A 15,911-nucleotide genomic window follows, 5' to 3' on the forward strand; every position below is an offset into this window, starting at 1 on the left:
ATGTGGTACGGTATTCCCCGATAGAGGAAAGCACAAAAATCGACCACATTCTTTACGCTAGGAAATCTTACAAAAATTTATAAACACATTCAATCTTTTCGAGGTCGGAAAGCACATTACTCATTGAAGAAATCATCCAAGATTTATCTGCCGGCGGAACTCAATGGTAAGAAGCTGCATCACATGTTTTTAGTAATGTACCCTAACAACCATGTTTCATACGATAGTTACATGCGTGTTTTTAATACTGAGTACAACATTTCGTTTGGATATCCCCGTTCAGATACATGTTGTGTATGTGATGCAATGAAGGCGCAAGAGAAACTATTGCAAGAAGAATTGGCATCCAAAGCGAACTCAGATGACGATGGCAGGAAGAAGGAAAAGGACCTGCATAATTTGCGTATTAAGAAAGAATCTACATTTGCGGCGAGCAGAAACATTTTATTCCAGGAAACGTCAGTGTCGACAACGCTGCACACAAACCACAAAATAAACCGTTGCTATGGATTTTCAGGCGAATTTGCAACTCTCGAATATAGCTAGTAATATTGTGTATTATAAACGACAACTAACAATGCATTTATTCAATATTCATCTGCTGCCATCGGGAGAGTCAGTCTTTTACGGGTACGACGAGACAGTTGCTAAGAAAGGGGCAGATGAAGTCGTCTCAATGCTCCACCATTTCATATTTGAAATTCTATCCAATGATGTGAGGCATCTGCATATTTTCTGTGATTCTTGTGCAGGTCAAAACGAAAACTTCACAGTATTTAGATATATACATTATGTTGTTGCATTTTGTAAGCTTTTGGACAGGATAACTATGACGTTTCCAGAACGTGGCCACTCATACCTGGAGTGAGACAAAAATATGGGACTCATTTCACGCTCTTCTCGAACTGAAGTTCCCGCAGATTGGTATGAGGTCATACGATCCAGCAGTCAGACCTAGCCCATTCCAAGTAGTCGAGTGCCAACAGAAGATGTTCAAGGCTTGGACATATTGCTTTGCCTCTAATGGATTGTACAAAAGGAAGTTACCTGTTCCCTCCAGACCCCTGAAGGAAGTCAAAGTAGAGATTGAACAGCCACGCATTATGTCTATGCGCTCCGCAAGTTATAAAGGTGCATGGGAAACAGTGGTGCTTACAGAAGCAAGTAATAAGAAGCAGACATCATTTGGGTTCCAGGAGGGTGAGTTCCTCTTACCAGGCGAAGTGTATTCCCATGACTTATCAATATCTGCTTTGAAGTGGAAAGACCTATAGGAAATCTCTAAACTTCTTACCACAAAGCAGTCAGTGATTTTTTATTTAAATTTACCGCATCAGGAATGAACATACAGAGATGTATTCCCCAATTAGTAGTTATGTGCGTGAAGCATACTTCTGATTTGTTATCATTTTACATCTTTTTGTGGTTTATCCGTTCCAGTGATGTAGAATTTTCATTTAAAGATAGAGGAGAGAAATGTGACTTTCATCGTTTTTCACTCAATTTTCTGGACATTCATCTTTTTCTCCGCTTTTCTTTTTACGTTACAATGCTATTGTTGAATTTTCTCCATTGTTACCAAATATAACCTCTTGGAACATTTCTGGTGCATTGTCAGATTGTTGACCTTATGCTTCATTCAATTTATTCTTGCTCATTGTATCAAATGCATAAAATAAAGCGTTTCAAAGTTTAAAAAGCTAATATCTCCGAAGTGTGAAAATGTGACTTTCATCGTTATTCCCCCGTACTCTTCACATACGAAGGACGCGCCTACCAAACCGTTGCATTCTTCCAAAGAGGACATTCGAGGTAAACATCACAACCGCAACCATGCTATTTCGGAAAAAAAAAAAAAAAAAACTAGATATCAGGAATCACATTAGGTCTTTTCAAAGATAACGTTCTCACTGCAGCAGAGCTGCAAACTCTGAATGTTCACATATAGTTTCGGTGCGTCCTTTACAACAAATGTACGATTTTTATGTAGAACAATGTAAACAAATGATATCGGTCCACTGAAATTACATACATATCAATGTGTTCAATAATGAATTCAACATTGCATTTAAAATGCCAAGCACCGACACATGTAAAACTTGTGATTCGATGCTACACGTAGAACCTAGATCACCTGATTATAATATACACATTCGTAAAGCCGAAGCAGTCTACCAATCTTTCAGAAATGCAAAACAATAATGCAAATACATTAACAGCAGCACCATAGTTGTTGCTAGGATCTGGAACAAGCACTTCCAACACCAATGATAAACACGGAAACTGTTTTCTATTTGCGGCAGTTGTGGACATATTGTGTTTGTTCCATTTTTGTCATGATGATTCTGCTGTTATGTGCGTCTGGCCAGAATCTGTCGCTTCTCGTGGTAGTGTTAAAATTGGAAGCTGTGTTCTTCGAGTGATGATGCACCTACCAGAGGATATTTGCAACAGACGTAATTTAATAGTGTACAGGGATTCGTGCATCGGGCAAAATAAAAATTCTGTCATTATGGGACTCTGGTTGTATTTGGCAAACGTCACCGATCTTCAGACAATATAACATAGATTTTTGGTTCATGGCCAAACATTCCTCCCCTGCTATGCTAATTTTAGTATCATTGAGAGAGCGAAGAAGAAGACACAATCTGCGTACACTCCCCGCTCAATAGGCCATTCTGATAAGGACAGCACGCAAAAAGAAGCCATTTTGAAATCATCGAAATGACAACAGAAGACATGAAGGTTGTATGAGCGTTACTATTTGTTCTGACATTTCGCAAGAAAACAAAATTTGGAGAGTCTTCAATATGAGAGCAGCGACAGGGTGCGAAATCATCTCATTCAAAGTGAGGGGGAAGTACTTTTAAGCATAATACCTGTACACAAAATCATAACCTATTAGAAAGGAAAGAAGCTAACCTAAGCTTACCAGTTTGTCGCAAAACACACATTTCCAATTATGCTATTCCGTATTGAATATAACTTGAACAATGCTAGGAAAGTGTACTCTGAACTCAAACGTTGTGCTTTATTTTATTGACCTTCAATGTGTTCTACAAGCTTGCATTTATAAGCCATCAAAAATGGAAATAAGGGTATTGTTCTAACTGGTGACCTACCAGGCTAGGTTATTATCTAGTGTTATACCTAAAAATGATCGGCTATTTATGTAATTTTATTTTTGTTCAAATATAAATCCGTGTCTATTGGCTCATGTCTTTTATTAATATAACCACAAGTTAAAAGAATACTGGTTAGGTTAGAGCTCGATAGCAGGGGGCGTCATTTAGGGGGGCAATTGCCCCCCTGAGTTTAAGATTTATATAGATTTTATCAAAAGAATAGTAGTAAATCAGTAAAAAACGAAAAATTTTACTTAAATCAAGGGGTCTTGCCCCCCAAGCAAAATCTGAAATGACGCTCCTGCTCGATAGGTTACCAGTTAAAACAATACCAAAACAGTGGCGTAACTAAAGGCTTGGGGGCCTCCCCGCAGACAGCGTGGAGTGGGGCCCCTTCTCTTCGTTCCACTTCACGATTTGGGGCCCCCTTATGGCTTGAGGCCCCCGCAATGCCGGGTCTGCGGGACCCTTATTTACGCCCCTGTACCGAAATGAGAAACTGTATTTAAAAAAATTACAGCCATCCGTTAAACCTGACAAACACGAGATTATCGATAACCTGCTAGTACTCCTTATAGAAACAAATTATGTTCATACTCATCTTCATTGTTCCGTATAGTGGTATATTTACTGTCCGCTATATGGTGCAACTCCTTAACTCAAGACTGTACCACACTTAATGCATTCCACAAATTCAAGGGTGGTCCACACAATTTAACTGTCATTAAGGCTTCTAATGTATCTATTCTTAGTCGATTTCTTTCATAGCTTTTCAAGTCATGTGCAACACTGAAACCACGCTCACACTCTGCAGTCGACAGTGCAACTGATTTTGTTCTCCGTAACAGCAGTTTAAATAGGGGAAGATCATCAATAGGTTTGAGACCAGGTTTCAAATATCTCCATTACATTACAGCTATAGATGGATTTATACCCAATAATTCAACATCCTTATAGACATCAGAATTGCCGTTCAATGGGCTAAGTTTTATTTTAAACTTAAAATTTCATCAAATACTTTGAAGCAGGAAATCTTCTCCCAGTTCATATGCTGGAAATCATCTTCGTAGTTCATCTAAAATCCCTTGTAAGATTTGACATCTTACTCGCTCGAATTGAAATAATGTCGAGTCACTGTCAACTCAATAACACAGATACTTCTCTTTGCAATTCGTGAGACAAACGTCATCATTTTCTTTCATTTCGGTAAGAGCTGTGCACGCAGTATGTAGCTGAGTTTCTATTTCTCGATATAATACAGATTTTTTTTTTGCATTGTACTGACGGTAGTAAATATATGTGCAATGTCTAAAAGCAATCCTAACATAAGTATGGTTTGTCTTGAAGTTAGCTTACGATACAAACCTTTAAATTTTGCCACCGTTTGTTCACTTAACTCTTTTCTCACTTCGGCAGAAGACAAATAATCAATTATGGATAGATAGTCTCTGTATACGGCTAAGAGCACATTTTTTTAACTGGAAATCCAACTAATTCGAAACAGTTTCTTACTTTCAAAACACCTTCTTCGCCAATGACTTTGGCAATGTTTTCGAGGTGAGCAAATGCAGAAGGCTTACTGAAGACTATAAAGTTCGTCAAGCAGATTTTCGAAGTGGTATACTGCGTTTACGACTTCAAAAACTTTTTCTGTTACTAAATCAAGCCTATGATCCATGCATTCAATACTGACGAAGTGGGGAGCAAAATTTCTTCTAATGCGAGCAGCAACTCCATCGTGCTTACCTATGAAAACCGATGCGCCATCTGACCCAAGACCCACAAGCTTCTCCTTAATAGTATCAGAATCAATGCCCTAATTTGCGAAAGCTTCAATGATCTTCATTTCGGTTGCTTTTGCATCTGCTTTCTCGATGCGTACTAGTTTATGAAAACAGCATCGAGCAGTTTTCCTCTCATCCACGTACTAATATACAGAATCAAAATGTTTTCCAGAGAATCGATCTGTAGACTCATCAACGGATATAGAGAAGCAATCAGTAAATTTCAAAAATGTTATCAGTTTCTTGTGTAGCTGGTCTGCAATTAAACGTGTTATCAAAGCAGCTTTTTGTCTGTATTGAGGTGAGTTCCCATGTTTAAACCATTTGCACGTTGTAATTTATTCATTTCTGGATGATCCCTAAAACTCCAACCTTGCTTTGAACTAGTATATACATTAGGAAATACTTTTACCGTTACATCCAATTGCAGTTCTTGTTTTCTCAGACATGTTTCCCGTGCTGTTTCTGCGCTTTTTTCCAGTGCCTTTTTCTGACGAGTAACTTCTGCGTCTAAGCACAGTCAATGAACTGAACTTAGTTCATGTCTATACGGGATTCAAATTTTGCTTCTTATTTTTCTGAGGAACACCTTTCGATGATCACAGCAAGTCATTATTGGCAGTTTTAATCTTAATGTTTTTACACACGAAAGAAGCATGCAGTTTACAAACATTGCACATCATCATCATCTCCTGTTCTGCTTTCATTTCGAAAACAAGCCATGATCTATCTTGTTTCCACGAAATCTGAAATCTTTTCCATTTCATGGGCGGTTGACTTTCTTCTAACAATGTTACATTTTGGTTCATTTTACTTGACATTGTTTTATCGCTTCCATCACACGAACTCTTTGACAAATGTATTTCAGACGCTTCCATCACATTTGCACTAAAACACTTCTTTTCAGCTTCACTCGTTTCATCACTATTGCATTCGTCACTACTTTTGTTCGTGAATAGTGGTCCATTATTAGTAACATGCGAGTTGTTGCTATTTAGTTTGAGAACTTTATTGTCTGACGGAATTAACGTTGAAGTATTTTGTAATTACATTATTCGTAGCACGCTTCCTACGTTTCATTTTTGTTGCATTCAAGAAGCCAATAACACTGCACTCAAGTATGACCACCTTAGTAGTAGAAGGACAAAAAAGAATAGTTACTTCAGATCTCATCTCTATTTTGTTTTCAGAGCTGCCAGATCAAAGCACAGTTTAATTATTCACTGCATTTTTACTTTTGCTTAACGCTAACTGCACTTCGATAATTATTATTATAGTTTTCCTACTGAAATATTTGCAAATATATTGATAAGTGTGTTGAACTGGTATTAATGGGATACGTGTACCTTTGAAAGTATTTTGTAGGGAAACTAATGTTACATTTTCAAGAAATACCTTCATATTCTTTCCCCCCCGGTAACTCTGCGGTGAGGGGGATTATTTTCCAAAAAACAGTAAGTGAGGGGGAATTCCCCCTCATCCCCCCCCAGGATTTCGCACCCTGAGCAGCGACTAGCATAAAATTTACGAAAGGCAGCCAACTAGTTCAGGTAAAATACACATACTCTACATATGAGTCTTGGAGTACTCAGTTTGCAGCGAGGAAGAGGCAAATCGCGCTCTCTGGAAGATATGGTTTTGATATCCAAGTATCCTAAAGAAAGACCTATTCAGAAGCCTAAGTATGATAATCTGACGGGCATCTTAAACTACATTCTACCCATCGACCACGATAATTACATATCTCTAAAATGCAACAATGACGACACGATTCACGTAGGAGTAGAGGATATTGACAGTAGAGATATCGAGTGATAATGTGAAGTTTCTCTTATGTGTCCTGGGTAATGGGTTATTGTGCAATGTAATGTGAATCATACTCGTCTGCAGTGTTGTGTTTACAGTGTGTACGATTCTAGCATAATGGAATGCTGAAGAACGAAGAATGCATTTTTGTTCACGAAAACATGTTATTTGAGTGGCGACACGAACATGTGTGTATTTCTTTTAGACTGAGTGGAGTATGTAAACATTATTTACAAAGACGAATATGGTCTACCCTGTTGTGTTATTCTGTACGTTACATGCATATTCGCGCATTGGAACTTTCATTTTGATCCATTAATATAGAAAGCATGCATTGGTTTGGCAGGTGCATATCTTATGTTTATTTCTTCTTAAAGATAAGCACTATAATTCATGATGATTTTTTCTGAAACATATCAGACCTTCCTCTAATATGTGTTGTTGTATTTATGTACCTATCTTCCATAGTAAAACTTTTGTCAGTTCCAACGCAAAACCTTCTGTTTCTCAAAAACATTCAAATGTGCCCCTTTTCCACTAAGCCCCTCAATTGATAATAGTACCTGTCATTTACTACCAAAACAAAATTTGAGGAAACAATAATAATAATAATAATAATAATAATAATAATAATAATAATAATAATAATAATAATAATAATAATAATAATAATAATAATAAACCTCCTAATAAATCATTTACACTACATACAATCTACATTCAACATCTACAGTCATACACCATTCTCCCAATAGTACTAACTATCAATTATATATTAATATAAACAGTCGCTATATCTGATCAATTCAATTATATTCATAAATATTTTACAATTCCTTCTCTTCTTATTTATTAAGATGCCAATCTAGTTACAATCGAGAAAGTCTTTTAAGTAAAACAATTCACTTACTTTGATTCAGCATTATAAGAACATTACATACAGCAATTTATCCTTTAGGTTGTTACAATACCAGAACAGCTAGAGACATTTATCAAAACTAAAGATTTGCGGGCCTGCAATACAAAAACAAGTATTAACAAACGAACATATTAAAAATATTAAAATTACAACCTCTTATCATAGATTGACTCTTGACTAATTATTTCCGTGCAAAATATATACAGTAATAAAATTTATGAATCATATTATCCTTACATATTATAACAATAGTAAAGGAAACATTTTTTTAAACTCACGATAAATCTTAGTCAATGATACATGAGTTTATCTTATATCCCTATCATTATCAACAACCTTTACTTGAATAGTGTTTGGACCGAAGAATTTAACGATCTGATACGGGACCTTGGAAAATGTCAAGGAAAATGATGTTAATAAACCTTAGTTATTATAGCGGTGGGCGTAGTGGGTTTGAGGCCACAACCAACCTCAGGATATCAACTTCGTGCGTCCGCTATGGCGCGTATATACTGTAGTAAGGTTTGTGGTTTGAAACCCAGAAAAGAAAACCTTATAATCCTCCACAAAGTGTCAAGAAAAATGACGATGACGAACCTTAGGGATGGTACTGGGAGAACGGGTGGGTTTTGGGGCCACCACCAGCCTTAGGGCTAGAATGTCCCGACAGTGAAACTAGGAACAGACATTTTGGTGTATTCGAATTTGTTTTTACATCTCGCGCCAAATTTCAATGTTCGTTCCAGATGCAGTAGACAGGAAACTTGGCTCACCCATTCTCCATCTCAACACTTTTAGAGTCTGACGAACTTGGCTGTACTTTTTGCACTTCTGGTGCTTTTGTTCAGATTTCACTATTTTTTGCAGTTCACCTTATCAATATATCGAGGCAATATATATTGAGAATCTCAATTGTGGCATAATATTCACACATACAACATTACTTCTCAAGGGCTATCCCAACGAAAAACGAACCCAGGATCCCGTGCTCCAAAGGCATACGTGCTAGGCACTAAACCAGAGAGTGTTAATGTCGATGTCTTCTTGAATCTATGAAATTAAAGGCAAAGCAAGCACGCGCTGAACTTTAGCTTTATAATATTTCTTTTACACAATTTACTTAACGGAAAATGCTTTTTCCCGTTTTAGGAACTTGATGGGACCGAACAAGAATTTAACATTGAAGAAATATATATTCATCAAGATTTTAACAAACACAGTACTTTGAACAATGACATAGCAATTGTAAAAATTAAAGTTGGAAATGATGGTCCTATTAGAATGAATGCTGCTGTTCAGCCTGCCTGCTTACCAAGTCCAGAAGCTGAATATAATCCAGGGAAAAACTGCACCGTCTCAGGATGGGGTACAATGGTTAGTGCTGGAACAGGTAATGTATATTTAGAATCTTAATTTTCTTTATAAAAGGAAAAAAGAAAATGGTACTATTGTACAGTACTACATAAAGTTATTTTAACTATGAACAATTTACTATAGCAGGAATCAAGCAAGATTCAAAACCACAAACAAGAAACCACCAAATATGAAACAATATGATTTATAAATGATGTAAACAGTATTGATTTAACTCTTTTCGTATGCAGCCTACTCCAAGTTTTAACAATAATTCAGTTGATAACTATCTCACTGACTGCACATAGCAACAGTAAACAAACAGTACTTATCTTCAACATGTACACTACTATATTGTAAGGTTCCGCATGTCTTCACATCATGCGATAACCAGTGTGTACTACACGTGTTGGTAGTAAACAAATACAACGCAGACGACAGTACTGAAGAGGAGTCGCCCACAATCGCCAGCAGCCGGCAAGACGGAAATCACCGAAGGTAGCCAACATTTTAGGATAAAAGACAGGAGCACACCTCAACAAGCATCAATCTATCCAGGTTGATCAAACCACCTAAAGCCCAAAGGCGCCCGGCCATTGGTTTCACCTTATCCTCTCACAACGCTTGGTCAATCGAGAGATACCTATCCTTAAGCCCTAAGCAGCCGGGCCATTGGGTTCCCTTTCTCTCTCACGACGCCCGGTCACGGAGACACCTAATCACACAAAACTTATCCCCTCTCACGACGCCCGGTCAAAGAGAGGAACCTCAGCTACAAAGCCCTACGACGCCTAGTCATTGCGTTCCTTCCACTTTCTTACCTAAAATTATTAGAGAAACTACTTATTGTAATATATTTCTGTATTTAAGATTTTTTTATAATAGAAAGTAATGGGGAAGTCCAAATTCCCGTGCTCGATAATTGCTCTACTTACATAAACTGAGAGAATTTTACATGGTAGATGCGTCGGCGTCTATTTACACACATTTCTTACGGACTTTCCTACGGGACGCTCTTTTTATTAACGGAAAAACGGACTTAGAAAGTTTTTAAAGTACAGTGTATTAGTGTTGGTGTTAATAAGACAGGATTATATAAAAATAATATCCGTGTTGTTATAGCAGTCTCATTACTCTTAGCGGTAAATTGATTCATTTTAGGCTGGCAGGTATTTATGCCGACAACTAGATCTGGAAAAATACGTATAGAGAAAGCGATAGTAATATGGCAGAATCAGGCTCCCGAATACTGTTAATATTCCCCATCTAACTAGATACTCAGGTCACAGTACAGACGACCCGCATCGATTTTTCATGCTATTCGACCATTTAGCTTTACTCCAGGCATGGACCCCCAAAAAGAAGAAAGAAATTCTCCCGATGTATTTACAGGATGTAGCTCTCGATTTTGTTTTACAATTACAAAATCAGAATCAATTTAACATCCTAGATTACGATCAACTTAAAACTAAATTAATTTTAATATCTCGTCCAAATTTACCAGCATATAAATCAGAATTAGAAATTTTTCAAATACAGCAGAACGAAAATGAGTCGGTCGATTCATATTTCTTAAGGAAATTAAGGGCCATTAGACAGCTAATGCCAGCGGCTTCGGAGGAACAGAAGATCCATTTTCTTTTATTGGGATTACAAAGAAATTTATTACAGAAAATGGCGTTGGAATCTTTTCAAACAGCCCAGCAGTTGCAGGATCGAATCCACGAATTAGAAAAGGCTCAGGACATCATGCAGAAGAGGAACTATGTGGAATTGTCACAGGCAATTCATTCTTTAATCGGCCATCCTAACCGCCCCTCAACATTTCCATTAAATGACTTTCATAACCAAACGAATCCTAGTTTGTTAATGCCAACTTATGCACAACAGTCAACTTCTACTGTGCATCACACCCAACCTGCTCCTTGTTATTCGCAATCATTACCTTCTGCACGTCCATTGCAGAATGTTTCCCCTCCACAGTCAACTTCCATTCAGCCTGAAGTTTTAAATCCGCACCTCCACCAAAGTCAAAACCAGCCCTCACAACCTCCTCACACGGACCTCAATAAACTAACCAATTAAATGGCCGAATTATCATTAATGGTAGCACAGAATGCCATGAAGACTAATTTCAGGCGTAATATGGAGGAAAATATCGTCAAGAAAACGGGCAAAAGGCGGGCGCAAAGAATACCAACAAAGGAAATAACGGTGGTAGGTAAAACAAAAATTTTGTAAAAGTTGATAAAATATCTGTATCACCCAATATGTTATAAGAAAAGCCACGGCGCATCTTCATGTTGGAATAATCAAAGAAAACTCCAACCAGGGAAACGCATAGATGGGCTTGCAGGCCATTCAAGCCTCGCTTGCCATTCCAGAAAAGTCGGGCAGGCCACACAGAAACACAAACATAAAACCAGCACATTCAATAAGAACAGGCAATAGTGGTAACTTTTAATGATACGCAAGACAATTATTACACTCAGGCGACCTACAACGAGAATATGTCAAGTTGGAGACAGAAAATAATAAATTATTACTTAATATTAGAGTAAATTCAAGCAATCTACCAGTAATAATAGACACAGGATCCAGTCTTAGTTTATGGTCCAGACGAGACGTACCTCCAAATTCCAAATTAATGCCATTTCAGACTCGTATCGAGGGCATTGCTAACAAAGTTCTGACTTTGAAGGAAATAGCTCTAATTGAATTTAAAATTGGCACCACTACCTTTTCACATCATTTCCGCATTATAGATGCTGACTTTAAGCCGATTTTCGGGAATGACATTCTCACTAGACTTTTTTCTCAAATAGACCTAGAGCAGAATTCTATATAATTATATAGAAATCCTAGGAAGCCTACAATTCCCAAGGAAAAAGAGAGTCGGAGGAAATGTCACAAGCAACTACTCGTTCATTGTATTTGCAGAGAAATGCAAATGTATTCACAGTTGGTAAAATTACAATCCTAGCAAAATCACGTCTCTACTTTCCTGTTTTAATTCCGAAAAATCACGACGCAGCATTTTAAATCATTATTCCACTGCAATCATTGTTAGAACGATATGAATTGGAGACAATGACCATGAAAGTACCGAGTAACGACCTTACGTTATTAATCTCAAACCCTACGGCACGCATAATAACTTTAATTAAAGGCACACCAGTGGCGTATACAGAGGACGTGGAAGTATTTTCTTTCAAAATAGAATAAGATGACAAGAAAAAAAAATTCAGAACTCAAGAAGAGATACACGACAGATTAAAACAGACCGCTAAAACTTTTAACATTGAACTTTTTAATATAAATCCCGATTTACCGGAATACCAACGAATAGCTGTAAGCAATTTATTATACAAATACAGAGATGTTTTTTTCATACAGTCCGGAAGGTGTAGGTTATTTTAGGGGATACGAACATAAAATACGCATAGATAAAAGTTCGTCATTCCATCACCGTTCCACACCTATTCCATTAGGAATAAGGGACCAAATTGAAAAGCAGATACAACAACTGTTAGATGCTAAAATTATAACTGAGACACAGACGAGTAATTAATTACTCTTCGCCTCTAATTGCGATCAAGAAACCGAACAGTTCAGAATTCAGGCTTGTGTTTAATCTACAGGCATGTAATAGTTATACCAAATATTTAAGCATCCCGTTTCAATCTACAGAAGACGTTTTAAAAGCGAAAACCCTAATTTCGACCCTGGACATTTCTCAATCGTACTTCCAAATCTTATTGCATCCAAGAAGCACTAAATACATGACTTTTGAGGTGAACCATAAACGCAAAAGTTATAAATCTCTCAGGTGCGTAATGGGCCACTGCTCAAGTTCCCAATCTTTCACTATTGTTATTAAAAGGATATTAGACGACTTACCAAAACGCATTGCCAATTTTGCAGATGACCTCGTCATTAACTCATATACGTGGGAACAACTCTCATATTTCGAGCTTTTATTCCAAAAATTACGGAAGCATGACTTTAGAGCCAATCCCAAGAAGACACACTTGCTATATAGAGAACTTCCACTATTAGGATTCCTTGTATCCGGAGAAAAGATCAGCATCTCACCAAAAATAGCAAATAAGATCAAGAATTTTAAGAAACCAACTACTAAACAAATACTGAAGAGCTTTATAAGTCTTTGCTCTTATCTTCGAAGTCATATTAAGGACTTCACGACCAAGGTAGAACCGTTTCAACAGCTCCTTACTAAAAATGCTAAATTCAAATGGACCGAAAAACTCGAAGAATTATTTGAGAAGCTGAAAGAACACATCTTGAATGCCCCATCTCTCTACCATTTCGACGAAAAGCTAGAGATAAGGCTCTATATTGACGCAAGCTCACACCAACTTGGGGCGTACTGGCTTGTTATAGCCCCCAAACAGACGAAGAAAGAATTGTTTCATATTGCAGCCATCGTCTTACAACTGCCGAAACTAAAAGTTTAGTCTGGCAAAAATACTATACGCTATTATATATGCTTTACGCAAATTCAGATATTTCCTACATAACCCTAAGTTTAAACTGTTTACAGACGCTAAATGTCTCTACACACGCATCCGGACAAAATAGGAAAATACACACGTTCAAGACTTTTCTTAGCCCACTATAATTTTGACATCTGCCATATTGAAGGAAAGAAGCACCCGGCCGATATCATCAGCCGCTTAGAACAAAACAGCAATGATACTCCAGAACCCACGGACCTACATCAAGCAACCGAGGATACACATGCATACCGTACCAATTCTTTAGAACTCATTCTTCAAATGCAACAATCAGGATGTTTGAAGAACTTACGGGAAGACCAGCGCAAAGATGACTCGTACGCTGACATAATAGCAGTTTTGGAAGGGAAAGAACCAACAAAAAGTTCTACGATGAGAGCAGCTAAGCATTTTCGCTTAAGAGACGACCTGCTTTACCGCACAAAAAAAATCCAGAACATGGATTAATTTATCTTTTGTGTATTCCGAAACGTTTGGCAGGACAATGTTTCGAGTCTATTCACAAGGATCCGTCAGCACCCCATTTTGGGTTTTCGAAGACATATAAGACTATCCTCAATAAATACTACCTGCCAAACATGAAGTCATACTTAGCGTTTAGAATTAAGAACTGCAGAGATTGTCAACTTTTAAAGAAATTTCCGAAAAAGCCACAAGGAGAACTCTTTCATCGCCCGCCAGGTCTTATAGGAGAACGATGGATGTTTGACGGTTTAAGACATTATCCGCATGCAGAAGGCAAACCAAAATATGTTTTAGTTGGCATCGAAACAAGCACTCGTTATATAGTGACGAAAGCTGTTAATAGCAGAACGGCAGATACAATTGAACAATTCTTATTGGAAGAAATTATTTTAAAATTCGGTGCCTTTCCTTTTCTTCATTTGGACAAACATCCAATGTACAGTGCGAAGAAACTCCAAAAACTAGCAGAAATATACAACTTTCAATTTAAGTTCTGCCCTGCTTTTAATAACCAAGATATAGGATTAGTCGAGGTCATGAATAAAACTACAGAATTCCTTAAACATTTTCGTCCAACAAAGTCATGAAACATGGCCAAAACTATTACCTCATATCACTTTTGGTTTAAACAGCTTCGTCCAATTAGGAACGAAGAAATCAAGTTTCTTTCTAATATTCGGGTACGAACCAAGGACAATCGGCGATTGCCAATTACAGACTGCTTCCTAACTACAAATCGAAAGACACCAACTTGTAAAATTAAGAGAAAAATACGTCAAAATTTACTAAAGGCTCATAAACGACAAGAGAAATATTTTGATAAGAAACATAAGCAAGAAACTTTCCACAAAGGAAATAAAGTATTAATTTATTTTCCTTTTCGACGGGTCGGTGAATCATCACAATGGACCGACAGGTACTGCGGTCCGGCCACAATACTTTCAAAATTAAACAACAGTCTCTACCGAGGTCGAATGCCCGACACTTTCAGGGAGAAAACAGAATATCTCAATAGACAGAATGAAACCATATTATGATGGCGAAGAACACATGTAATACAGGGATAAGGAAAAACGCAACAGACAGGAAGAAAAAAGAGAAGAAAAGAAGAGAAAGAAGAATAACATGATTCCAGCAGATACGGATCAGCGACACGCGCCTCGCACTCTTCATATTTCAGCCACGGAAAAAAGAACAGAAACAAAACACGGAGTATCTGTAAACAAGATATGCAATATGATAAGGCTAGTTATTTGAAGTGACCAAATCTAGTACATACCTTAGTATTTACATTGCAACAGATCCCTTGTCTTTTTCCTTTTCTTTCTTATAATTCCTCACCTCACTGCATTCTGTGATTTAAACTGCCTCCATACTTACAATTTCCTTCAACGAACAAAATCGCAAACCAGCATTTTTCTTTCCGCCTCGAGGGAATGAACTTCATAAGGCCAGCAACATTTTTTTCGCTTTTCCGCCGCGACTCATAATTGTCACTTACATCATAAACTATATATACAGTGTTCAGAAAATCAGGATTTTTAATTGACAAACTATCTTCCGGCATGCCTACGTTTATCGTAGTATTGACTTTACCCATTATATGTGTGTTCTGCCATCCGTCTCCTACGACTAGTAAGAACTAGACCGATATTAGAAACTTTTGTATAATAGCGCCATACGTCGTGCGAACTTCACAAAAAGTACTACGGCCTTTACTATCAACTTTAGTAGTTTTAATTATTAATTATAACCACCAGAGCTTCAACAGCCTCTCGTTTGAGGGAGATGAAGTAATGTATATGGATCCTATTTAGGTTAGAGGACAAACTGTTAGTGATTCAACTTCAACTTTAATTTTATTTGTGCGATAGTGTTCTATACAGTGTTCTGTAAGTAAACAGTGCTTTTAACTTAGATT

General features: G+C 37.3%; 1 protein-coding gene and 1 long non-coding RNA gene across 2 annotated transcripts in view; one reads left to right on the plus strand and one right to left on the minus strand.

The window, feature by feature from the left end:
- The window catches only part of teq (Tequila), a 409,295-nt gene that overhangs the window by 365,144 nt on the left and 28,240 nt on the right, over nt 1-15,911 (plus strand). Inside the window, exon 18 of the mRNA XM_081772160.1 lies at nt 8,784-9,024. Within this exon, the coding sequence (XP_081628286.1) occupies nt 8,784-9,024 (241 nt within the window). The remainder of the gene's footprint in view (nt 1-8,783; nt 9,025-15,911) is intronic.
- The window catches only part of LOC145695200 (uncharacterized), a 63,577-nt gene that overhangs the window by 29,253 nt on the left and 18,413 nt on the right, over nt 1-15,911 (minus strand). Inside the window, exon 2 of the long non-coding RNA XR_014133122.1 lies at nt 7,626-7,729. This is a non-coding gene — a long non-coding RNA (uncharacterized LOC145695200). The remainder of the gene's footprint in view (nt 1-7,625; nt 7,730-15,911) is intronic.

This window comes from Thermobia domestica, chromosome 1 (assembly GCF_964235325.1).
Source record: "Thermobia domestica chromosome 1, izTheDome1.hap1.1, whole genome shotgun sequence".
In the NCBI taxonomy this organism is placed as follows: Eukaryota; Metazoa; Arthropoda; class Insecta; order Zygentoma; family Lepismatidae; genus Thermobia; species Thermobia domestica.